The 27353-nt window shown below is 38.5% G+C and overlaps 1 protein-coding gene across 1 annotated transcript in view; it reads left to right on the top strand.

The window, feature by feature from the left end:
• Kif27 (kinesin family member 27) overlaps nucleotides 1-27353 on the top strand; it is a 96949-nt gene that overhangs the window by 50381 nt on the left and 19215 nt on the right. Inside the window, exons 10-14 of the mRNA XM_013031054.1 lie at nucleotides 1824-2029; nucleotides 6452-6649; nucleotides 15066-15179; nucleotides 16870-17046; nucleotides 24227-24442. Coding sequence (XP_012886508.1) covers nucleotides 1824-2029; nucleotides 6452-6649; nucleotides 15066-15179; nucleotides 16870-17046; nucleotides 24227-24442 — 911 coding nt within the window. The remainder of the gene's footprint in view (nucleotides 1-1823; nucleotides 2030-6451; nucleotides 6650-15065; nucleotides 15180-16869; nucleotides 17047-24226; nucleotides 24443-27353) is intronic.

Genomic DNA, 27353 nt, shown 5'->3' with positions numbered 1-27353 from the left:
AAAGAAATATAGAAAGGAAATACAGAAATTTCTATATCCTTCCTTTCCTCTGTTTAAATATTCATAAGTATTTTTAAAATTTGTTTAGGGTTTTTTTTTGTTTGGTGCTAGACTGGGTCTTAAACTCAGGACCTGGGAACTAGCCATTAGTTTTGTTTTGCTCAAAGCTAGTGCTTTATCACTAGAACCACAAATCCACTTCAGCTTCTTGGTGGTTAATTAGAGATTAATCTACCAAACTTTCTTGTCCAAGTTGGGTTCAAATCTTGATCCTTAGATCTTAGCCTCCTGAGTAGCTAAGATTACAAGCATGAGCCAACAGCACTCAGCATAAGTAAAGTTTTGGAAAGATTATTTAACAAATTCAGTAAGGAGTCAGTTCAAGGTTAAAAGATTCTTTTATAACTCTCAGATATATTGTGTGACCTTATATAGATGTTGATTAATGAGCTAATTGTAAGAGTCATGTCAAGGCAATTGAGGAAGTCTAAATATGGACAAGTGGGTATTAGTTGTTAAGTATAACTTTGTGCTTATGCTTATATACTTTGTAGATATTTATTGCGGTATGTAAAAATGAGAAGAGATAGTATCTGGGATTCCTTAATATTTGCTTAAATATTCTTTAAGCAAAATAAAAGAAGGCTTACTTGAAGCAAACTGTGTCAAAATATTGATCATTCTTAAATCTGAGCAATGAGGGTTCATTTTTATTTCTTTACTTTTAGTATATTTAATTTGTTCCATAATTTTTTTAATTAGAGTTTTAAAAAAATTGTAGAAGACAGATGGGGTAGCAGGAAGCCAATGTGCACTAAGAGGACGGAGTGGCACCTAATAGCCTTCTTACCTGGAGTTTGATGGCAGTGAAACTCACCTGCAATTTCAGAGGATAAAAAATATCATAGTAGGGGCTGGGAAGGTGGCTCAGTGGTAGAGCGCTTGCCTTGCATGCACGAAACCCTGGGTTCGATTCTTCAGCACCATGTAAGCAAAAAGAAAAAATGCCGGAAGTGGCGCTGTGGCTCAAGTGGTAGAGCATTAGCCTTGAGCTGAAGAACTGAGGGACAGTGCCCAGGCCCAGAGTTCAGGCCCCATGACCAGACCCCCCCCCAAAAAATCATAGTAACACACAAAAGATGAAACTGTGAGAATCAACTGGTACCAGACAAGAATATCGCTAAAGAACTGATTAATAAGTGTAGTGGGAACTGGGAGCCAATGACTCACACCTGTAATCCTAGCTGTTCAAGAGTCTGAAATCAAGGATAGTTTTTTGAAGCCAGCTCAGACAGGAAAGTATTTTTTTGTGTGTGTGGGTCCAGTCGTGGGGCCTGAACTCTGGGCCTGGGCGCTGTCCCTCAGCTCTTCAGCTCAAGGCTAGCACTCTACCATTTGAGCCACAGCACCACTCCCGGCTTTTTTCTTTTTGCTTATGTGGTGCTGAGGAATCGAACCCAGGGCCTCAGGCATGCAAGGCAAGTGCTCTACCGCTGAGCCACCTTCCCAGCCCATGGCAGGAAAGTATTGAGATTCTATCTAATAACCACCAAAAAGCAGGCAGTGAAGCTGTGGCTCAAGTGTAGAGTGCCAGTCTTGAGGGAAAAAGCTGCCAGATCCTGAGTTCAAGCTCTAGTATCATCACACACACACACACACACACACACACACACACACACACACACACACAGAGAAATGTGACTGTTCACTGCATTTGTTGGGGGAGGGGATAGCTGACTGTTTAATGCTATGCCTTAAGTGATAACTCTACTCAGCCTGAATTTTTAATTATAATTTTTATTGCTGCTGTTATTATGGTGAAGGTAATGATGCCAAATCTGTAAGCAAGCAGTATTCTCTGAAAGTAACAAAACTAGAGCATGAAGCAGAGCAGGCAAAAGTGGAGCTGACTGAAACACAGAAGCAGCTACAGGAACTGGAAAACAAAAATCTTTCTGATACTGCTTTGAAGGTCAAATTACAGAAAGAATTCCGTAAAAAGATGGATGCTGCAAAGATGAGAATCCAGGTAACTTAAAAATGTAATTAAGAACCAGGTGCTGGTGGCTCATGCCTATAATCCTAGCTACTCAGAGATCTGAGGATCTCAGTTTGAAACAGGCTGTGCAGGAAAGCCTGTGAGACTCTCATCTCCAATTAACAAGCAAAATGCTGGAAGTGAAGCTGTGGCTCAAGTGGTAGAGCCTTGAGCAAGAAAGCTCAGGGACAGTACCCAGGGCTCAAGTTCAAGCCCTAGAACCAGCACCAAAATAAATGTAATTAGGAAAACTTTTTAAAGCCTTTCTATTCATACTTATTTAAGAATTCTGCTGGGCTGGAATGTAGCTCAGTCATAAAGTACTGGTCTAGTGTCTAAGGCTCCAGGCTTGATCCTCAGTATTAAAACAAATCCCACAAAGCAGAATTCTTGTACCAAGTTAGGAGAAATGTAGGATTCCATTTACCAGCAGTAAAAACTGTTGCAATTATTTTTTATTTAGTGTGCTGATTGGTTTACATATTTTATAATGGGTAATATATTTATTCAGTAAGTCTATTGTTTTTTTTTACAGAAGTTATATTTTATTTACCATTTAGAGGATTAACACATATAGTTAACTAGAAGCACTTTATTTGGCTTAATTTCATCTCCAGAGACAAATGAGCAATTCCAAGAAGTTTATGGCAAAGTCTATTGTTTTGATTTTGATATTTTAAAAAAACTTACATGGGCTGGGCACCAGTGGCTCACTCCTGTAATCCTGGCTACTCAGGAGGCTGAGATCTGAAGAACATGGCTCAGAGACAGCTCGGGTAGGAAAGTCTGTGAGATTCTTATCTCCAATTAACCACCAGAAAATCAGAAGTGGTGCTGTGGCTCAAGTGGTAGAGTGCTCGCCTTGAAACGAAGAGCTCAGGAACAACGCCCAGGCCCAGAGTTCAAGCCCCATGACTGACCAAAATAAAAAACACCCCAAAAAACAGAAAAAAATCTACATGGTAAGAAACAAAAATAACCACGGACATAGTATCCCTTCATGAAGGACAAAAGATCAAATGATAGTTTAAAAATATATAAATATATTAAAAAACATATAAATATAGTTACCCATGTTGAAAAAATTTTAAACTTTTTTGGGGGTAGAGGTCGGTCCTGGGCTTAAACTCTGGGCCTGGGCTTTGTCCCTCAAGCTCTTCAGCTCAAGGTGAGTGCTCTACCACTTAATCTACAGTGTCACTTCCGGTTTTTGGGTGGTTAATTGGAGATAAGAGTTACATGGCTTTTCCTGCCTGGGCTAGCTTTTTGTTGTTGTTGGTGGTGGTCATGGGCTGGAACTCTGGGCCTGGGTATTGTCCTTCAGCTCTTAAGCTCAAGGCTAGTACTCTACCACTTGAGACACAGCGCCACTTCTGGCTTTTTCTGCTTATGTGGTGCTAAGGAATCAAACCCAGGGTCTCATGCATGCAAGGCAAGCACTCTACCATTAAGCCACCTTCCCAGCCCCCACCCCCACCCCCACCCCGGACTAGCTTTGAACTGTAATCCTCAGATCTCAGCTCCTGAGTAGCTAGGATTACAGGAGTGAGCCACTGGCGCCTGGCTAAACATTTTCTTATACTTATTAGTATATATTGATGGTACCAAGATAGTTTTAGCCAGATGCACTGGCTAGCCTGAAACCCTAGCTACTTAGAAAGTAGAGCTGGGGGTGAATGGGAGAGAGAGCCTAGCATAAGGCCAACCCAGGTAAAAAATTTGTGAGACTCTATCTCAACCAATGAATGGGTGTGGTGATGCAATTCTACCATCCATAGAGAGACAGGGAAGCACAAAATAGGAGTATTATAGCCCAGGCTGGCCCAGGCATAAATCAAGACTCTACCCTGAAATTAAGTAATGCAAAAAAGGGCTAGACATGTAGCTCAAGTAGTAGAGTGTCTGCCTAGCAAATGTGAGGCCCAAATTCAGATCCTAGTACAACCAAAAATGAAAAAAGGGACTTGAATTTGCTATTTGAGTACATGCATACAATGTTACCTGGTCAAATTCACCCCCTTTATCACTCTGCCTCATTCCCCTTCCCCACTTAAAATACTTTCTACAAGTTTAATTGCTCCGTTTTCATATGTGCATAGAAAGTACTTAGACTATATTCACTTTCTACCCTTTCCATTTGCCTTACCCCACCCACAAGTACTCACCTCCCAATACAACCTGCTGTATAGTTTCATCATTTATTTTCTTTAGTGTGTGTAGATGCAGGGGATGAGAAGGAGGGTAGGAGAATGGTGGAGGGTAAGTCATATCAAAATACATTGCATCTACATGAAGACACATAGGAAACTTTCTGAATGCTATTAAATAATAAAAGGATAAGGGAAATGTGGAAAGGGAGAGCAACAGATCAGGTAAATTTGACTAAAGTATAATGTATACATGTGTGAACTATCATGGTGAAACCCTTTTGTACAATTTATATGTACTAAATATTTGTGAGGAAGAGAGAACCTGACAAAAGCAGACTGTCTGAAAGAGCATGTAGGAAAAGTCCAAAGTGATGACCTCTAGAAGGGTGCCTATAATCCTGCCAGCCCCTGATCCAGCCATCATGCCCAGCCATCATGCCCAGCAGCTACTCCTTCCCTGCCTTACACTGGAGCTCTTACTGTATGGAGCTTGTACAGTAGCTTCAACTAGTCTTGACTAGTAATTTTACCTTTCAGAAAGAAAATTAATGGAGAAAATATGGCAAAACTTAATAAATTCGAATAAGACTTAACTAATGGAGAAATTACTTTATTGAATAGATTAAAAATGTACAAATAACACAAAGATTGGTAAATGAAACATTTCCAAAGAACCCCACCATGGACTACTATCCATGGCACTTTGTATATACTCAATAAATGGGAACTATTTCAGACGGTTTTCTCAAACCATAATTGATTGGTTTAAAAAAATAACTTTGAGGGCTGAGAAGGTGGCTCAGTGGTAGAGCGCTTGCCTTGCATGCATGAGGCCCTGGGTTCGATTCCTCAGCACCACATAAGCAGAAAAAAAAAAGCTGGAAGTGGTGCTATGGCTCAAGTGGTAGCTTGCTAGCCTTGAGCTGAAGAGCTGAGGGACAGCACCCAGGCCCAGAGTTCAGGCCCCACGAACTGGACCCCCCCCCAAAAAAAAAAGAAAACAAAGAAAATAACTTTGAGTAACACACAACTCAGTCATAATTCCTAATGCTTGAATTTATCTATAACTTCAGAAATAGCCATAGTTAAATATTCTGTTCTAGGGCTGGGGAAGTAATTCAGTAATAAGAGTACCTGACTAATATTGTGAGACCCTGGGTCTAATTCCTATTACTCGGAATCCTACTGTGTGTATGAGGAAGCCATTTTCAGGTGCTTTGTTAAATCATAATGAGTTTTCTAGAATGCATGTCTGGTTCTTTTTTTTTTTTTTTGTCTTTTGTTTTTTGGTACTGGGGATCGAACCCAGGACGTTGCGCTTGCTAGGCAAGCGCTTTGCCACTGAGCTACATCCCAGCCCAGCATGTCTGGTTCTTTTTATTTTATGATCTATTGCTTTCCTATTGCAGAAACATATTCCCATTGTTTTCATTGTAGATAAAATTGAATTCATTTGACCTATTTAGAACAATATTATTTTGTTTGGTAGGGGGAACTACGGCACCGCTAATTTTTTTTTAACTATATGTATGTATCTGATATGTAGCACCTGTCATAGGTGAAGATGAAAGTCAGTCCCTCCTACAGTTCCCTTGCCACCTCAGATATCTAAATATCTCCACTAAAAATTGTTACCTATATAGCCTGTCAAGTCACTACCAAATTAAACTAATACAACTTGAATATATGAACTGTTTTATGTCCTACCTTCTATTTTTCCTCAGAATATTTATTTCAACTTACAATGCATATCCTAGATTTGGGGGTGTTCTTTTTCATTTCTTGATCCTTCAAATGAGGGTCTTGATATCTAACAAATCACTGACTTTTTTTTGTGCCAGTATGGTACTTGAACTCAGGGCCTTGACTGTTTTTGCTCGACTGGTGCCCTGCCACTTTGAGCGTAAGTCCATTTCTGGCTTTTTGGTGGTTAATTGGAGATATAACTCTCATAGAGGATTTTTCTCTTTCAACTGGCTTTGAACTGTGATCCTCAGATCTCAGCTTACTGAGTAGCTAGGATTATAGGCGTGAGCCACCGAAGCCCATCTTAAGAATACTCATCTTTAATAATTTACATGTCTGATAAAAATGATGATGATTTTCCCAGTTGTAAAATTAGAAATGCAGAAGAATAAACAAATGTTGAACCTTTCAAAATCTAGGGGAAATGGCTGTTCTTACTATTGAATGAAAAGATTAAGTTTAGTTAAGAGATGAAAGAGATCCACTTTTTCATTTTGAAATATCTATGTGATCTCAGGTCTTACAGAAGAAACAACGAGATAGTAAGAATTTTGCATCATTGTCGATCCATAATGAGAAACGTGCCCATGAACTAGAGCAGAATGTAGATCACATGAAATACCAAAAGGTACAGCTGCAAAAAAGACTTCGAGAGGAAAATGAAAAAAAGAAGCAACTGGATGAAGAAATTCAGCGAGATCAACGGAAAATCAAAGTAATATTGTCATACCTTCCTGCTAAGTATAATATGAAATGTTAACCACTTAGCTAAAGAAGCCAGGGTCTTGATTCAGTTGGCTTGTGAAGTATCTGTCCTTGACCTGCCTTTCACTGCTGTCCTTAGTTACTTCAAAGCTTTGTTCATCTACATAGTAAAAACTATTTATTGAATTCTGAGTACTGTCTTGAAGGCTTTGGCTTCACAAAAGAAGGTACAGTGATAAATGTTCTCTTCATAGGATTTTTAGTTGAAATTAGTAAAAAATGCAAATTTATAGAGTTGACTCTGTGTGTTTGTGTGTGTGTGTGTGTGTGTGTGTGTGTGTGTGTGCGCGTGTGCGCATGCGTGCACATGTGCTGGTCAAGGGTCTTGAACTCTGGGCCTGGGCACTCTCCCTGAGCTCTTTATCTCAAGGCTAGCGCTCTACCACTTAAGTCATGGCGCCATCTCCTGTTTTCTGGTGTTTAATAGGAGATAAGACTCACAGATGTTCCTGCCCAGGCTGGAACCACTATCCTCAGATCTCAGCCTCTTGAGTAGCTAGGATTACAAGTGTGAGCCAATGGTGCCCAGTAGTGGAGTTGACTTTTAAATAAACAATGTAATTTATAAAGGCTTACCAGTTTTCAAAGTGTTTTGACATGTGTTGTCTATGTGGCTTCTGGAAAAAATACAGATAAGATGGTACCATGTCATTCTCAGTGCGCACAACAGTGGTCAGGCTGGTGGGGTAGCCAGCCATTCCATAGACTAGACAGCTGGGGAAGGAACTAGAGCTGTGAGCCTGGGCTCTGGAACAACACTAACATTAGCTTCAATCCCAACTCTCATTTCCTGGCTGAGAAAATCAATCACTCTTTTTGAGTCTGTCTTATCTAAAATAGTCTTTAAAAAGTTATTGTAAAGGTGATATACAGAAAGGTTACAGTTACATAAGTCAGGCATTGAGAACATTTCTTTTTGAACAGTGTCACCTCTTCCCTCATTTTCTCCCAGTTTTCCCCCTCTGGACCCTCCTCCCTGCCAAGTTGTATAGTTCATTTCTAACACAGTGTCTAGTGAGAATCACTGCTGGCTTAGTTTATCCTTTGTCCCACCATTTCTGTGCTTCCCCTTCCCTTCCCCAAATCAGATAAACTTACATCAAGACAAAGGTACAGAAATCAAAAACTGTGACAAAAGGGGAAAAAATAGGAAAAAAACACAAAAAGTAAAAAAGATGATCATCATAATCATAATAACATAGTTATCTAATACATGCCCAGCTCTGTTCATTGAAATAGCAAACAGAAACAAAGGATTATAACATAGTTTTCTTTTTATTAATATTTTATTTAGAGCAGTTTTAGATTCTCAGCAAAATTGAAAATATCTAGTCCCATAAATCCTTTAGACTCCTTAAATTTTTGACTCTGGATAGAATCTATTTACAGACCATAAAAAATTTGTACTTTAGTTATAGAAGAGAATCTAAGAGCATTTACTCTTTTTTTGTCTTGTTTTTGTGCCAGTCCCAGGGCTTGAACTCAGGGCCTGGGCACTGTCTCTGAACATTTTTGCTCAAGGCTAGGGCTCTACCACTTGAGCCAAAGCTCCTTTTTGGTGATTAGAGATAAGTCTCACAGATATTACTGCCCAGGCCAGCTTGGAATTATGATTCTCAGATCTTAACCTCCTGGATCTTGAGCCACCAGCAGTGTTTTTGTTTTTGGTGTGTGTGTGTGTGTGTGTGTGTGTGTGTGTGTGTACACACACACGTGTGTGTGCACCGGTGGTGCCCCTGGGCTTTTGTGCTCAAGGCTAATGCTCTACCACTTGAGCCACAGCTCCACTTCTGCCTTTTTCTGTAATTAATTGGAGATGAGGCTTATGGACTTTCTGCTCCAGGCTGACTTCGAACTGTAATCCTTAGATTTTTTTCTGCCTGGGCTGGCCACACACCCCGATCCTTCTCTCAGACTCTGGGAGAGGTAGGCTTATAGGTGTGAGATACCAGTGTCCAGCCTTATTGTGGTTTTAATTTTCATTTCCTAAGTTACTAATTCAAGCATCTTTTCACATGCCTATTTGTATATGTTCTATGGAGAAATGTCTGTTCATATCTTTTGTTCATTTTATTCATTTGTTTAGAGGATTTAAAATTTTCCCTCTTTTTATAACTATATTAGTTGTATAATTTCCATTTATGCATAAGATGTATTTTTACCAAATTTACTGTTAATTTTTCTTATGCCTCTACCCTCACTTTAAAAATTATTTATTTTCGCTGGGCGCCAGTGGCTCAAGCCTGTAATCCTAGCTACTCAGGAGGCTGAGATCAGAAGATCTCGGTTCAAAGCCAGCCCAGGCAGGAAAGTCCGTGAAACTCGTATCACCAATAAACCACCAGAAAACCAGAAAACTGGAAGCGGCGCTGTGGCTCAAGTGGTAGAGTGCTAGCCTTGAGCTGAAGAGCTGAAGGACAGTGTTCAGGCCCAGAGTTCAAGCCCCATGACCGACAAAAAAAAAATTATTTTCTTTTTGAGGCAGGGTCTCACCATGTTTTGTAGGCTTACTTTGAACTGAGCAGCTTAGGCTAGCTTCAAACTCTCGATCCTACTGATGCAGGCTCTTCTTCAATTCTTGTCTGCCTTTATTATTAAATTGCAAGAATTATGTATTCTTGCCAGGAGCCAGTGGCTCACACCTGTAATCCTAGCTACTCAGGAGGCTGAGATCTGAGGATCGCAGTTCAAAGCCAGACCAGGCAGAAAAGTCTGTGAGACTCTTATCTCCAATAAACCACCAGAAAACCAGAAGTGGCACTGTGGCTCCCGTGGTAGAGCACTAGCCTTGAGCTGAAGAGTTGAGGGACAGCACCCAGGCCCAGAGTTCAAGTCCCACAACTGACAAAAAAATTATATATTCTGGACATTAAACCTTGTCAGTCAAATGATTTCTAAATATTTTCTCATTATCTACATTGTCTTTATTTTTTGACAATGTAAGATATTACCCGAGCCGGTTTAAAACTCATGAAAAAATGTTATCCTCTTAGCAGATCTTTCTGCATAGCTGGGACTACAGATTTGTACTATCACATTGGCCTAAACTTTTATAATATGCTTTGATGCACAGTTTTATTTTGAAGTCCAGTTGTTTTTATTGCTACTTGTACTTGTTTTCCTAAGAATCCATTACCAGACCTGAGGTCATAAAGACTTACCTCTAGATTTTCTTATAAAAGTGCTATGGTTTTAGACATTATATTTAGGCTGTTTAGCTCTCTTGGGATAGTTTTTGTGTAGGATGTCTAGAAGATTTCCATGTGCCTTGCATGTAGATCTCCAATTGTACCAGTACAAGAGACTTTTCTTTCCCTTAAATGGACCTGACACCTTTGTCAAAACTCATTTTGGTTGGGTAATGGGAGATGCTGGTGGAGGAAGTAGGGAAGATATTGGTCAAAGAGCACTAAGTTGCTAAGATGAGTATTGTATAGTGCTTTATGATTACAGTTAATACTATAAGCTGAGCTTGGAGAGACGTACACCTCAGTACTTGAGAGGCTGAGGTAAGAAGATCTGACGTTTGAGGCCAGGCAAGGCTACATAAATGAGAGCCTGCCTAGAAAAAGATTGTATTTTAACTATAAAATTGCCAAGAGGAAATTTCAGTTACTTTCATCTTAAAATGTAAAATGGTAATTATACGAGATTATTAATTACCTTGACTGAAATAATTTCATTTATGTATATTAAAACATTATCTTTTATACCTTGGAACTTTGGCCAGATATTGTGGCTCAGCCTATAATCTAGCTACTTTATGGGCAGAGATCAGAGTGTCATGGCTCTAGTCTAAGTCTGGGCATCAAAATTGAGATTCCATCTCAACCAGTGATTGAACATACACACCTGTTATCCCATTTACAGGTGAAGCAGAATGGCTTGGCACAATAGTAGACACGTGTCATACTACATGACACTGAGAAGCACAAGTAGGAAGATTGCAGACCAGCCTAACCTAAGCATAAAGTGAGACCCTGCCTTGAAAATAACCAATGCAAAAAGGGCTGGAGACATGGCTCAACTGGTAGAGTACCTTTTTAGCCAGACTCTGAGGCCCTGAGTTTAAGCCATATTACTGCCAGAAAATATTTTTTTAGTAAAAGTCAACTGGGGAGCCTGGCATGAGTCTGGCTCTAATCCCAACTACTCAGGAGGCGGAGTTTGGAGGATGAAGATTGAAAGCTAGAGGTTCCAGGCTCATAGGGTCCTGAGTTCAATCTTCAGTGCTAGGATGAAAAAAACTGCAACTGGCCATATGTGAATGAATGTTCTCTTCCACAGGGTATGTTTCTATCCTCTTGTCAGTACCACACTTTTTATTTCTTAAAATGTATAGTTTTGAGAGATCAACAAGTCTTCCAGCTTTGCTTGTCTTTCCTTTTTTCCTTTGATTTCAGTCCTCTGCTATTCCATATAAATTTAAGGATCCATTTTTCCATTTCTGAAAAAGGCCATTAAAATTCCTTTCTTTCAAGACAAAGTTTCAGTTGGACTTGGTGGCACACACCTGTAATACAAACTCTTGGGAGGCTGAGATGAGGATTAGGAGCTCCAGGCCACCCTGGGCTATATACTGAGTTCCAGTATAACTCATGAAACATAGTAGAGACCCTGGCTCCAAAAATAACAAAAAAGGCATGCGTGGGGTTGGTAGATCACCTAGACTAGCCTGAAATTAACTATGTAGCTCAAGCTGTCCTCAAACGTGGGATCCTCATATCTCTGTGATTATAGGGTAGTATTGACCACTGACAATATTAAGTCTATTCATGTGCATGGGAATTAGACCTACTGCAGCATATTTTAAACTTGTATATGAACAAATAGGAATACTAGAAATTCAACTTCAAGTATAAAGTATCTTGAGATAGCTTTCTTTCAGCATCCTGAAATTGCTGATATTCTTGATGGGGGTAACAAGCTCAATTATAGCATTGGATAAGAGAAACAATGGATTAGGGAAAACTAATGGTAGCCAAAATAAAAATCTGGTCCAAAGTCACTCATAATGCAACTCAGATGGGCACAGAAAACTAATTTAGCCTATAACAGACTGGTGATCCTTGTGAGCACATCTCTCTCCTACTATGTGATGATATTTGCCAGAATAAGGGAACTAACCTAATACCTTGTTTATACCTTATCCTGAAAATGTAATTATTTCCTCTGAAGAATTCTTAAGTCTCTTAAATAAGAATATCCAGTCCCTTAGCCTCTTCTTTCCTCTACTCCTATCTTCAAGATGGCATCTAGTTTATGTGGTAGTTGAGTCTGTAGCTTTCTTTCACTACATCCCATAGATTTGAAGGACATGATTGGCTAGAATCTGCTCTCTCTTGTCCACCATTCCTTGCCTAGCCTGTGACTCATGGTGATACAGCCATGGCTAGAAAAACATATGGGTTGGTCTGCCTGCCTTTTTCAGAATGTGGATACTTTAGTTTCATCTTTACTCCATTTGCTTCTGTAGCATTGTAAACTTGTGTTGAGATGACTGAGTTTTCTGTCTAGCTGCTAGCCCTGTGAGTCTAGGCAATCCCTGTAGGTTCGGGGGTCTCTGCATGTATTATGTTTTCTCTCTCAGATGGGGTGGGGTCCTTTCTTCTCTTGCTCCTTTTTCTGAGTCAAAACTCAAAGAAAGGGGCTGGGAAGGTGGCTCAGTGGTAGAGCGCTTGCCTTGCATGCATGAGGCCCTGGGTTCAATTCCTCAGCACCACATAAGCAAAAAGAAAAAAGCCAGAAGTGGCGCTGTGGCTCAAGTGGTAGAGTGCTAGCCTTGAGCTGAAAAGCTGAGGGACAGCGCCCAGGCCCAGGGTTCAGGCCCCACGACCGTACCCAAAACAAAACTCAAAGACACTTGGAACACAAGTCTTTAATATTTTATTTTTCTTTCTTCCATTCTGAGGGCTGGAAAGCTCTAGTCTTTTATTTCTGTTCTTCTAGTGCTACTGAAATTACCTGTGGAGAAGGAACAGTTTCCATTTATTACAATTCACAGCTCAATACTTTATTATAAAGTATTTATTAGTAGAAAAATAATCCAGGCATAGGTAGCTCTTGTCTGCAATCCTAGTTACTTGGGAAGTTGAGAATAGGAGAATCATGGTTTGAGTCCAGACTGAGCAGAATATTTGCAAACCCCCTCTTAACCCAGAGCTGGGTATAGTGCCATGTGTCTATCACCCTAAGCTACATGGGAGGCTGAAATTGGGAAGATCAAGGTTCCAGGCCAGCTCAGGCAATCCATGAAGGGAATCTCTATGAAGGGAAACTGGATGTGGTGGCACATGCCTATTGTCTGAGCAACTACAGGATGCCTAAAGCAAGTAGATCATGGTCCAGGTATGTGCCCAGGAAGAAAATAGGATCCTATTTTGAAAATAACCACTACAAAACAGCTGGCAGCATAGCTCAGCAGTGTAACACTTGCCTAAGAATCACAAGACCCCGAGTTCAAGATCTTAGTACTGGCCCCCCCAAATTGAAATATACAAATGAAAGTCTGTTTTCTTTTGAGACAGGGTCTCACTGTGTTGGCCACACTCCCTGAAAACTTGTGCTCTTCCTGTCTCAACCTCCCAATAGTTGGGGTTATAGAAAGGTACCACTTTGCCTAGTGAAAGTCCTTTATTTATTTCTCTCTTCCCCTGCTTTTTCCTTTCCCTTGCTTTCTTCCCTCCCTCCTTTTTCTTCTTCCCTTCCTTCACTCTTGCCCTTTCCATGCCTCTTTCCTGGGAGAACTGGGGTTTTTAACTCAGGGCCTTATACTTGCTAAGCAGGCACTCTGCTGATGAGCTATGCCTCCAGCTCTTCTTTACATTTGGATATAAGGTTGTAATTCCTGCCCAGATGTATGCCTGGACTGCAGTCTTCCTGTTTTATACTTCCTGCCATAGCTAGGATGCAGCATCTTCTGCAGAGATGTAGTCTATTTTCTGCCCAGGATGGTCTGGAACTGTAATCCTCTCAATCTCAGAATCCCAGACACTAGGATAACAGACTATACAACTGCACTGACTATTAGTTGAGATGGGGCCATGTGTGGGGGGCGGGGGGCTGCCTTGAACTATGATCCTTTTTTATCGTAGCCTTCCAAGTAGCTAGGATTACAAGTATGAACCACAAGCACCTCGCTTACAGTCTTATTTAAATTATATGAGTCAATAGATATATAATTATCTTGCCAAATTGATGTCTAACCACAGACCTTCAGTTTTTATACTTACCCATCATGGACCACTAACAGAAATGGGCTATTTATCCATGGTTTCAGTCTGGTTCCTGCTAAACTTCAGTAGTGACAGCAGCAGCATCTCTAAACCCTAGAGGAGGACCATGAACTTTGTTTTTTTGTTTTTTTTTTTTGCCGGTTGTGGGGGCCTGAACTCTGGGCCTGGGTGCTGTCCCTTGGCTCTTCAGCTCAAGGCTAGCGCTCTACCACTTGAGCCATAGTGCCACTTCCGACTTTTTCTGCTTATGTGGTGCTGAGGAATCGAACCCAGGGCCTCATGCATGCAAGGCAAGCGCTCTACCACTGAGCCACCTTCCCAGCCCCGGACCATGAACTTTGGGCTTCTTGACACTTAAAATGTGGATGGAAACAAATTAATGGAATTTTGATCTGTCTTGCAAGGCTATTGAAAGCTGTAGACTATTTGTGAGCACCATAACGTCAATATTACTTCTTTTGCATTTCTACTATAATAAACTTAAATATACCCATTGCTAACTCTGTAAAAAATTTGTATATGTGTGTGTGTCAGACCTAAAGTTTGAACTCAGAGCCTAGATGCTTTTTCTCCTCAAGACTAGTGCTCTACCACTTGAGCCACAATTCTACTTCTGGCTTTTTTGCTGGTTAAGAGTTTTACAGACTTTCCTAGTCAGGATGACTTTGAATCATGATCTTCAGATCTCAGCCTTCTGAGTGGCTGGAATTACAGGCATGAACCACTCACGCCTGGCTTATAAATGGTATTTAAATCAAATTAATTTATTATGATCAAACTTAGGGGTCTCTAGCATGTTAGGCAAATAAATATTCTATCATTGAGCTAGCTATATCACCAGTCTAAAGTTATTTTTTTAAAAAGCCCCATTTTTCATCCACTCATTTTCTCTTTTTGCAACTAGGAAAAGTAAATGTTAAGAAATTGATTCTCAGGCTGTGGTGAGTATAGCTCAATGGTAGGGTATGCCCTTAGCACATTCAAGACCCTGAGTTTAAGTTACAGTACCCAAAATAAAGAACAGCAAATGAGATGAAAGCTATTTTCTGCATGATTTTTTTTAATTTTCTGCATAATTAATGATAGCCAGGTAGTAAAAGTGCTGAAGTGTCTTTAATTTTTTTTTTACAGGAGCTCCAGTTAAAAAACAAACAGGAAGAAGATCTAAAACTAAAAGCTCAGGACATGGACGCATGTTACTTGCAACGGAGAAAAGGCCTTTATGGACAGGTAGAACCACTCCAGGTTTGTTAGTTCTGTGCAGTGTTTGTTTCCTCTTCCTTTTGATGGTTGTCTAACTAGAAATCAAAAGTGTGCATTCTGAATAAAATCTCAAATACTCATGTGTAAAATTTTTAATATTCCTTAATACTAAAATTATTTTCTGATCCAGAAATTGCTTGTTATTATTATTTTTAAAGAAATATGTTTATTTGAAGGTTATGGAATACAGATGTGGACTCTGTGTTCGTTAGCTTCTTTTTATTCTGACTGCAGTTTGGACACAGATGTATTTCTAAAAATCAGAGCTCTACATTCAAACAGCTCCAAATTGGATATACCTAATAAATTTTAAAGAACTGTTATTTTAGTTCTTCATTTGCAAATTAAAAAGTCATAATTCCATGAAATAATTTCAAAGTTCAAAGAAATGAAAATACTTTAAGGAAAATAATGTGTGTAAAATTGTATTATACTCCAAATGTAAATACATCTATCTTAATTGTGAAAACTTTACTTCCCTTAAATTTTATATATCTTATTAGTGACAGTTAGGACATGGATATATTCCCACACATACTCTCTTTACCCAGAAATATTTTAACAGTGATTTACTTTTGTGTTTTGGTTTTTCTCCTATTGGAACAGAGCTTACAAAGGTCTTCTTTCAAACTCCACTCACAGTTGAAGAATAATTGAGTTTGTTTCATTGCAGACTTTGTAGGTCTCATATTAGACTGTCTAAGGCTAAAACAAATGGAAATTATTTTCAATAGTTAACTCTCTTTTCCTGCCCTAATGATTGTCAAGCTTCTATTTTAGAATTCAGTATAAGAGTATAGTATGTAGACCTGTATGTTAGACTCACTAGCTTTGTGCTAGTGAGTTGCCTTGGCCACTTTGCTCTCTTTATCTCATGCATCTTTACTACCTCACTGAGGTATTGAGACACAGTACTAACTTGTAGGAGTTACTTTTACCAGGCCAATTAGCAGCTAGACAATAGTATATGTTGATTTTTCTGTTTATTGTTTCAGTATCTTTATGATACTACTCTGTCCTTTTGGTAGAGTACATCAAAGTCATATTCCATTTGTTCATACTCCATTTGTACTTATGTTACTTGTTTCTTTAACAAAATACAACTTTCTAGCTTTTTATCTTCTAAGAAGTTAACTACAATGTAGATTGGGTTGTTATCCCATTGATTAATGATTGAATTAAGCATTTATTTACTTCTTCAATTAACATTTTATTTAGTGGCGTTTGTGGGCCAGGCAACACTGCACCTATTATGGATAGAGAGGTAAAAAGCACAGCTCCTACAGTCAATCGATTAGCTCAAGCTAAGGGATGATAGACTAGTAGAGCAACTGTCCATGTAAGTATTATGAGGGAGATGTGCACCTCTCAAAATTCCCATGCTGGGAATCTTTAATACAGGTAGAGAAATTTGTCTTTCCTTTTTTTTTCAGGCTGAAATGCTTCACACTCTTGAACATATTTGGGGAATCAATTTTAATTTTTAATAAAGCAACACAACAGGTTAAGTAGAACCACTCCTTATGGTTTCAGACAGGAACATGAGTTATTTTTTACTGATTGTTTTAATGTTTATTTCAGAGGTTTTCGCCAGTCCAAAATTATAGTATCACTATGTAATCTTTATGGTAGGAGGAAAAACAAATTATGTTTCTTTGAAATTTTAATATAGAAATTGGATGAGCAAAAGAAATGGTTAGATGAGGAAGTAGAGAAAGTTCTGAACCAACGCCAAGAATTAGACCAGCTGGAAGAAGACCTAAAGAAACGGGAAGCCATAGTTTCTAAGAAGGAGGCCTTGCTACAGGAGAAGAGCCACCTGGAGAGTAAGAAGTTGAGATCTAGTCAGGTATTCCATTTAATTTGTTATTTAATTCTGGTTCTAGGATTTTTTTCCCCTAAAAACTGAATTGTATAATTATGAAGTTAGAAACCAAAAGCTAGTCCAAGGAAGGTTCAAGTGGTGGAGTGTTATAAGCATGAGGCCTGGAGTTCATTACCCAGTAATGCCAAAAAAAAGTATTCTTATTCTCAGTATATTTTTCTTTTTTTCTTTTCTTTTTTTTGGGGGGGTGGGGTCTGGTCATGGGGCCTGAACTCTGGGCCTGGGTGCTGTCCCTCAGCAATTCAGCTCAAGGCTAGCGCTCTACCACTTGAGTCACAGCGCCACTTCCGGCTTATTTCTTTTTGCTTATGTGGTGCTGAGGAATCGAACTCAGGGCCTCAAGCATGCAAGGCAAGCGCTCTACCACTGAGCCACCTTCCCAGCCCCTCAGTATATTTTTCTTATTGTTACCAGACAACCATCACCAAAACATTTCCATTATTTAAGTGAAATGGTGAGTGCTCTTCAGGTATGATTATTAACTTCATTATTGTGGCAAAATATTTTAAAATGTAATATTTATCATTTGAATGGCCTTGAACTTGAGATCTTCCTGCCTCACCCACCCTAAAATTTGCCATTTTAATCTCTATTGAATAATTCAATGGCAGTAATTACATCTCTAGTGTTGTAAAACTATTACAACTATCTATTTTTAAAACTTTTTGATAACACAAATAGAAACTCTGTAACCATTATGCAGTAACTCTTCACTTCCTTTCCTCCAAGCCCTAGGCAATCTTTATTAAGACTTATTAACTTTAGTATTTTAAACTAATTGTATCATTTGATACTATATTTAAAGATGGATAATTTAGAAGAATGAATTTTAAATCTATCTAGCTATCACCACTATTCAAAGTTAGGAATTGGTAGGATTCTTATAAAAGAAAGAAAATTTTGTAAAATGATGATTTGCTTGTTTTTAAGTTATAAAGAGTTTTAAAACTTCACAAAGGTTTTACTGGATGAGTTGCATTTTAGGAGTGAGTTAAAGACGTAGTTTTATGGACAAGTTTGTCTAAATTTCAAATTTTTGAAAAAGAAATGGTTGTGGGAAAAGCCATTTTGTCAGCAACAGCATCTAAAAATGAAGCTGTTTTACTCAAACTTGAAGAAGATGATTCACCTCTAGCCAGTGTTGGGTCCCGGGTCATCCACACATTGAGTCATGGACTAGAGGATCAGTGAAGAGCCCTTCTATTACACTTGCCATCTAGCCAGCATCATGACCAGTGAGATCTGAGTTAATCGTGTGATCTTAACCTCTGCACATCAATATAATATGCTAATAATAATAGGAACCTTTATTTACCTCCATTTCCCAATCTCTATTGAAGTAGCTTTAAGCAAAGGCCGCTGAATAATGTCAGGGTGGTCACTCCAACCAGCCTAGTTGCTGGCACTACATCCAGATAACTTGCTAAAACTGGCTGTCAGGGTCAAATGTAAAAATTTATCCCTCAAAAAATATTAAAATCCCATGTGAGTAAACAAAAGAAAATCAGACTTTTATATGTTCTATATTACAAATGGAAAGAAAAACAGAACAAAAAATAAACATTAGGAAGAAAATGCTTTCGCTGAAATAAGTTTACTTCATGATACAGGAAAGAAACTAAAAGAAAACAAATGTTTTCTCTTTTTAAGGAGGTATACTTTTTAGGTAAGTAGGGAGCACAAATTAATGGAAATCACAAAAAAGCAAAGGAGAATTGATCTTTAAAAACTTTTAATTATCCAAGAGAAACTTGAAATTAGAATCTTTCTGGAACAAAAGCCTTAAAATGTCATCCAATGTTTAAGAAATATTTATAAAATCTGATTATACACATTTCAGACAAGGAATATGATTGATTGAACACAAGCATATTGCCTTACTAAAATGACAGAAAAGGAATTTATTCACATTGTACATAAATTCACATTGGACACAAGCCAGGCATGGTAACTCACATCTATTATCTCAGATTTGGAGGCTGAGGAACAAGGATCATGAGTTGAAGATCAACCTGTATTATATACCAAGACCTTGTTTCAGAAAGTAAAGCAAACAAGGAGCCTTTAACTCCCATATCCTGTGTGGGGAGCAAAGAATGTTTCTACTTCTTCCTACTTTATCCCTGAAGTGCTAAAATAAATCTTACTAAGTAAACCTTAAAAAGAAAAAAAAAGAAATTTTAAAGAAAAACTAAAACTAATCTAAAATGGATGACATACAGCAAAGAGCTAAAACCATAAAACTCTTACACAGGCATAAATCTTTGACTTTATATGTTAATTGATCATTTCTTAGATATTATCCTAAAGCATAGACAATAAAAGAATGAAAAATAAAGTGTGTTATATCAAAATTTAAAGTATTTGTGATGCAAAGGACACTAACAAGAAAGTAAAATAGACCACTTTATAGAATAGAACAAGGGAAAATATTTGCAGATAATTTGATATGGGACTCAGAATATATAAAGGGGGCTGGAGGTGTGGCTCAAGTAGTAGAGCACCTGTCTAGCAAGCACATGGCCACAAGTTCAAATCCTAGCACTTTCCATATACACATACACACATACATACATACATACACAGAAATATTAAGAACTCTTACACATTGATCAAGATGGAATTGTATTTATAAACTGATTTGTTGAATGGTAACTCCTTTGTACACTACTTAAAGATAATAACATAATGAAAAAAGAAAGAACTCTTGGGCTGGGAAGGTGGCTCAGTGGTAGAGTGCTTGCCTTGCATGCATGAGGCCCTGGGTTCGATTCCTCAGCACCACATAAGCAAAAAGAAAAAAAGCTGGAAGTGGCGCTGTGGCTCAAGTGGTAGAGCGCTAGCCTTGAGCTGAAAAGCTGAGGGACAGCGCCCAGGCCCAGAGTTCAGGCCCCACAACTGGACCCCCCGCCCAAAAAAAAGAAAGAACTCTTATAACTCAATAATAAAAACTTGCCTGTAATCCCAGAGCTCAAGAGGATAAACAAGTTGATTGTTAGTTCAAGGCCAACCTGGGATATATAGTAATACCTTCCTTCAAAAAAAATAATGAAAATTTAAAAATGGGAAAAGGATCTGAAAAGAGATTTCTTCAATGAAGATATGGAAGTGACTAATAAACACATAAAACAATGTTCAACATAGCCATTGAAGTAATACAAATCAAAATACCATTTCACATTCAAATAGGATGGCTACAATCAGTAAACAGTAAGAAGTGTTGGTGCTTGGCATGGTAACACACACTTGTAATCCCAGTACTTAGGTGGCTGAGGCATGAGACTCCTGAGCTTGAGACCACAATACATAATTCCATGGAGCAGAAAGTAAAATGATGGTTGCCTAGGCTATGGGGTATTAGGGAGGAAATGGAATTACTGTTACTAGGGATGGTGTTTCTTTTTTGAGGATTGATGAAAATGTTTTTATTGATAACTCTGAATATATGTAACCTCATTTATATACCTTAAATAGATTAATTATATGGTGTACGAATTATATCTCATTAAAACTCCTATTGAAGAAAAGGCTATGAAAACAGTAAAGGAAATAAGAGAACAAAAGACTAAAAAGAACTATAAAATGGAAAGCAAATCAAAGTTAATGATTTAGCAGAAGAGAAGAAGCTAAAATACATGTCTAGAAAGACAGAAATGAGGGCTATATGACACAAATGTATTATGAAACATACAATATTAAAAATGAAGAGCAAGGTTTTTAGCTTTAGCTTTTTTTGTTCCTTAAAAAATTAATGGCTTTAGTGAGCTACAATTCACCTAGAACAGCAAAAAGATAGAAGTAAGGTGGCTAGAATTTTCAGAAGGCAGAAGTAAGGCACAGGATAAAAACAGGGCAATGTGGTTTATTTTTTGAAGATTGAACTAAATAAGTACATCAGAAGGTCAGCATTGGTCAAATATTCCAAACAGAGAATGAATGTAAACATACCTATGAATTCTAAGCCATCCAGTTCCTAACCGTGATTTCCAATTCAAAGATGTTTGAAGGTGGATTTGTACTTCCTAGAAGATCAGCAAATTTTCTGAAATCATTCCTAAAAAGAGATTTTAAAACTTAGAGATTTTAAGACTTGGAGCTGGGTGTAGGTGGCTTACTCCTGTAATCCTAACTACTCAGGAGGCTGAGATTTGAGGGTTGCAGTTCAAAGACAGCCTAGGCAGGAAAGTCTGTGAGAATCTTATCTCCAAATCTCCAGAGTTAACTACCAATAAGCTAAAATTGGTACTGTGGCTCAAAGTTGTAGGGCACTTAACCTTAAGCACAAAGAACAGTGACCAGGCCCTCAATTCAAACCCTGAGACTGGCTTGCTCGGTCTCTCTCTCTCCTCTCTCTCTCTCTCTCTCTCTTTGTCTCTCTTTCTCACACACACATACAATTCAGATTCCTATTTGGAATCTGACATTATATATATATATATATATATATATATATATATATGACATATACATATATATATATATATATATCTAAAACCACACATTCTTTTTATTAGCTTACAATAGTTATTACTTGGGGTGGGGGGCTTTCATTGTTCCATTTCCACACATTTACAATAAATTCTAATTAATCTCACCCATCCATCACTCATCCCATCTTATTAGGTTTTGGGGGTTTTGTTTGTTTAAGACAGTTTTGTTATGTGCCCTCAAACTTGAGATCCTCCTGCCTCAGCCTCCCAAGTGATTATAGCTATGTCAGCTAACTTACCAACTATTTAGTGTCTGACTCTTCAATGTTACCAATATTAAAGGAATACCACTAACATTAAAGACAAATACCAGAGAGAAAAAAGAACTCAGAGAAATTAGAGACAACTAGAAGCTTAAAAATCTTCCAACAAAGATCTTGGTATTCTTGATGTGATAAATGATATTACTATATCCATCAAACAAGAACTACAAGTTATGAAAACATGAAAGAACTGTTGAACATTAAAAGGGTTAGAGGATACAGTTGAAAAATCTCAGTAAGTTAAAAGGCAAAGCACAAGAAAATAAAAAATATTTTAAACTAGGAAGTCCAATTTTTAAATAGTGGGAATTCCAGAAAGAAACAAAAAAGAAGCAGGAGAGATTATGAAACACACAGTATAAAAAATTTCAGCACTAATTTTCAAGGATCTAGAAAAATGAATACCCTAAGCAAAGCATTATGAAGGTTTAGGTGCACAAAGGGAAAAAAAAAGATTCTGAAAGCTTCTAAGTAGAAAAGACTAGTTGCTTATCTACCTCAAGAATCAGAATGGCACTGGGCTTTTCAACTTTCTTCACTAGGAAGTAAAAGACATGAAGCCAGCTTCAAATTTATGAGGAAACATTTTCAGTTAGTATTTCTTCTCTTAGCTAAACTCTTAATCAAATGTGAAGATGGAATGTGGACATTTTTCATGTTAAAAAATCCCCAATCAAACCTGTCTTAGGAAACTAGTGTAGGATGTCCTCCACAATAAAACCATGAATTATGAAAAAGACTTCAGATCCCCAAAATGTGATCCAGCAGGAGAATGGAGGCTATAGGCAGAATGTTTTCAGAAAAGAATGTATTAAAAAGATTTCCTGATAAGTTTAGTCAAAAGAAGAAAGTGTGGGAAGGAATTTTATAGTTTTATTTTACTTATAGGGTACCAAAATTGGAGTATGATCATTCTATGTTAGGTAGATGAGCTATGACTAATAGTTGCAAAGTCCTAATAAGGTGTAAATGAATACTGATGTAACTAAAAGCTGTACTAGAACTTAAATTGGGAGAATGAAGGTAGGGAGGGGGTAAGTGAGAAGGGGAGGGATAAGAGTGCTAAACTCTATAATATACAGATGATGGACAGTATCTAAATTTAGACATGTGGACCAAAAAACCAGAAGAAACATCTAAAAGGATGGGAAGCAGCTTGTTTAGGGAGTAGGACTCTGGTGAAGGTTATGAGAAGGAACTACTTTTTTAATGATAAACTTTATGCTAGTAAATATATGGCTACACACACACACACACACACACACACACACACATTTACATTTATAACTACTGCTACTACGCACCAGCAGCTCAGGCCTGTAATCCAGTCTACTCAGGTGGCTGAGATTTGAGGATCATGGTTCAGAACCAGTTGGGAAGGAAAGTCTGTGAGACTCATCTCCAGTTAACCACCCCCAAACAAGAACTAGAGATGCCAGCTTTGAGCAAAAAAAGCTACAGGACAGGGCCCAGGCCCTGAGTTAAAGTCTTTGTACCATTACATCTCTGTGTGTACAGAGACACAAACGTATACACACACTACTTATTGCATATCTATAAACTTTTTGACATTCTTGGTTGCTTCAAATCCTCACAACAATCCTGGAATAGGCACTACTGCTTCCAGCTTATAGGTATCAAAACTGAGGAGTAGAGAACTCAAGTGTCTTATAGGAGGCCACATAGCTAGGGAGAGACTGAGATAAAAATATTTTAGTGTAAGCTATAATATTTTCTGACTAGAATGATGTATAGATAAAACCAAATTTTATGTTTAAAACACAGCAAATATCAACATCTAGGGAATTACAGTTCTTTGTAATAAGCTAAGGTAAAAGACTGTTCGATTTAGAAAATAATAAAAAAGAAAAACTATCTCTGAAAACCTCACTTAAGGCATTCTTGGTAGTAAATTCTTAGTTTAAATCTATTTTTTAATACATTCAGCTTAGTATTTGTGTGTATGTGCGTGTGTGTGCACACGCATATGCACACATTCGTACTCCTGTACTGGGGCTTGAATTCAATGCCTCATACACTTGTTCATCTTGCTTGCTCACAGCTGGTACTTTACCACTTGAGTCATACCTCCAGTTTGGCATTTGGTTGGGTAATTAGAGATGGAGTCTTATGGACTGCATGAGCTGACTTTGAACCTGGTTCCTCTAGGTCTCAGCCATTTGACTAGCTAGCATTTTAGAAGAGAGCCACCACCACCTGGCCTCAACATAAGATTTTGATAATGAACCCCCAAAAAAAATCTATGGGAGAAAATAATTTAAAAGCAAAAAATGCATTCACTTAGTAATTTTCTCTTTTTTTTCTGATTTATACACAGTCTGGATTTCTCGTAACTGTTTTGGGGGTATTTGGTGGATTGTATCTTTTTAGGCCTTAAGCACTGATAGTTTGAAAATATCAACTCGCCTGAACTTGTTGGACCAGGAATTGTCTGAAAAGAATATGCAGTTTGAAAGCAGTACAGCTGAGGAGAAAATAAAGATTTCAGAACAAGTTCAAGTTCTTCAGAAAGAAAAGGATCTTCTCCAGAGACAAAGAAACAGTGTGGATGAGAAACTTAAAAATGGTAGAGTTCTATCACCTGAAGTAAGTCAGTATTCTTTGGAACTGGAGTTGATGTATGAGTGATTTTCTTGGTCTCTTGTCACACAATCATAAAAATGATAAATCTGATAAACTTGCTTCCTTGATATTTTTGTCATCTGTAATGAGTTCACCTGGCATCTCTTAGTATGGTAAACTATGCTTGACTAGAGACAGACATGTCCTCACAGAGTGGTTCAGAGAAATATGGTCCTCTCCTGACATAGCCAGCCATTGGAAAACCATTATTTCTTGAGTTTGGTCCTCTAAGTCTTGATTTCTTACCTGAAATCAACATCCTCAGAACATTAAGGGTTAATTCTTCCCAAGGAACCTTTTGAAAAAGAGTTGACATTGGGAGCATATACCATACCAAGTCCAAACAATAGACATAAAATCAACTCTCAGTAAAATACTTCTTAGTTGTAGAACATATAGGTCCTCTCACCTTTTTTTTTTTTTTTGGTCGGTCGTGGGGCTTGAACTCTAGGCTTGGGCACTGTCCCTGTGCTCTTCAGCTCAAGGTGAGCGCTCTACTGCTTGAGCCACAGTGCTACTTCCGGTTTTTGAGTGTTTTATTAGAGATAAGAGTTTCATGGACTTTCCTGCCCGGGCTGGCTTTGAACCACAATCCTCAGATCTCAGCCTCCTGAATAGCTAGGATTACAGGCATGAGCCACCAGTGCCAGGCTTCACCTCTTCTTTTTTAGGGAGGTCAGGGTTAGTCAAATATTTTTATTATTATAAAGGTGATATACAGAGTGGTTACCATTTCATAAGTCAGGTAGCAAGTACATTTCTTTTTGGACAACTGTCACCCCTCCCTAGTTTTTCCCTCCTGTCCCCTTCCACAAGTTATATAGTTAATTTTCAACATAGTGTCTACTGAGTACTGCATTTGTTAACCTTTTGTCCCAACTTTTCTGTGCCATTACCACCCCAAAGAAAGATAAACAAGACAAAAAGAAAAGAAAAAAAGTCTTCCCATTTCCTGGAGTTCATTTTGATAAATATTATTTTATATGATCAGAAGAATTTTTTGCCCAGATTTTTTTTTTTTTTTTTTGTCGGTCATGGGGCTTGAACTCTGGGCTTGGGCGCTGTCCCTGCGCTCTTCAGCTCAAGGCGAGCACTCTGCCACTTGAGCTACAAGCGCCACTTCCAGCTTCCTAGTAGTCTATTGGAGATAGGAGTCTCACAGTCTTTTCTGCCTGGGCTGGATTTGAACCGCAATCCTCAGATCTTAGCCTCCTGAGTAGCTAGGATTATAGGCGTGAGCCACCAGCACCCGGCTTGCCCAGATTTTTTTTTAACTGAGGCTTGAACTCTGGGCCTTGTGCTCTTGCTTGTCTTTTTCCCTTTTGGCTGGTGCTCTACCATTTTAAGCCATGCCTCCGTTTCCAACTGTTTGCTACTTTTTGTTTCTCAGATTTGTCTGCCTGTGCTGGTTTCAAGCCTCAATTCTCAGTTCTCAGTCTCCTGAGTAGCTAGGATTATAGGCAGGAGCCACTAACACCCACTGGACTTACTTGTTTAAAATTTTTTTCACCCAGTAATGGCCCTACATCTTACTTTATCAGATAAAGCTGATGATGTTTTTCATGTGCTTGGGCTTGGGCTTGAGCTCAGGGCCTCAAGCTTTACTTGTTTTTTTTTCACTTACCACTGGTGTCCTACCCCTTGAGCCATGCTTCCTGTTCCAAAAATGAATGTTTGAGCTTGAATTTTCTTTTTTTCAACTGTATTTTTTTGTCTTTTTTTTTTTTTTTTTGGTACTGGAGATCGAACCCAGGACGTTGCACTTGCTAGGCAAGCGCTTTGCTTCTGAGCTACATCCCAGCCCTGAGCTTGAATTTTCTCTACTGATATTTATTGCTTGTGTCCTGTCATTACCAAACAAAGTAAGGGCAAATTCCTAAGAGAAGGTGAGTTGCTGCCAGTCATGTGCCTTACAGAATCTTGTAGTGATGTAGATTAGGATAAGATAGAGAGAGGTAAGAGAGCTAGTTTAAGAAATGGAAGGGCTGAGAAGCTGGCTCAGTGGTAGAGCGCTTGCCTTGCATGCATGAGGCCCTGGGTTCGATTCCTCAGCACCACATAAGCAAAAAGAAAAAAGCCGGAAGTGGCGCTGTGGCTCAAGTGGTAGAGTGCTAGCCTTGAGATGAAGAGCTGAGGGACAGCACCCAGGCCCAGAGTTGAGGCCCTACGACCAGACCCCCCCCCAAAAAAAAAGAAATGGGAGGAAGGAAATATAAAGTTAGATTGTTAACTGACTTGGTGAAAGGAATTGAGGACTAATTTAAGGACTAAGTCAAAATTGATCAGGTACCTACCCCTCTACTGCCCTATTTTATAAGTTAACTTGGGTAGTTGTGGAGAGTGTCGCAGAATCAGGTTTTATTCCTAAAGTATTCAATTGGAGCCCCAAGCTTTCAGATGTGAAGGTATGAGAACCTACAACACAACAAAATATAAGGAGGAATTCTGCCTGGCCAGGACAGATACTAGGCCTTGTGAAAGAAACAAAAATGTAAAACATACATCTTTCCCTTGAGAAATTCATACTCTATCTTGGAAAAAAGAGAAATATATGAAAACTCTAAACCCCAAAGTACATAATAAAGCAAGTTGTGTTGCAGGGTACTGATGGTTCTCACCTGTAATCTTAGCTGCCCTCAGGAGGCTGAAATCTAAGGAACGTGTAGTTCAAAGCTAACAAAGGTGAAAAAGTCCATGAGAATTGGATCTCCAGTGAACTAGGAAAATGCCAGAAGTAGAGGTGTGGCTGAAGAGATAGAGGACCAGTCTTTTTAATTTTTTTTTCTTTTTTTTTGTCTAATACCAGACTTGGACTAGGTATCTGACATTTTTCGCTCTATGACCTGAGCCATGCCTCCAACCCCTGGAGCACCAG

This window comes from Dipodomys ordii, unplaced genomic scaffold (genome assembly GCF_000151885.1).
Source record: "Dipodomys ordii isolate 6190 unplaced genomic scaffold, Dord_2.0 Scaffold137, whole genome shotgun sequence".
Taxonomy (NCBI): domain Eukaryota; kingdom Metazoa; phylum Chordata; class Mammalia; order Rodentia; family Heteromyidae; genus Dipodomys; species Dipodomys ordii.
Note: the sequence above shows the minus strand (reverse complement) of the source record. Positions and strands in the feature narration are given on the sequence as shown.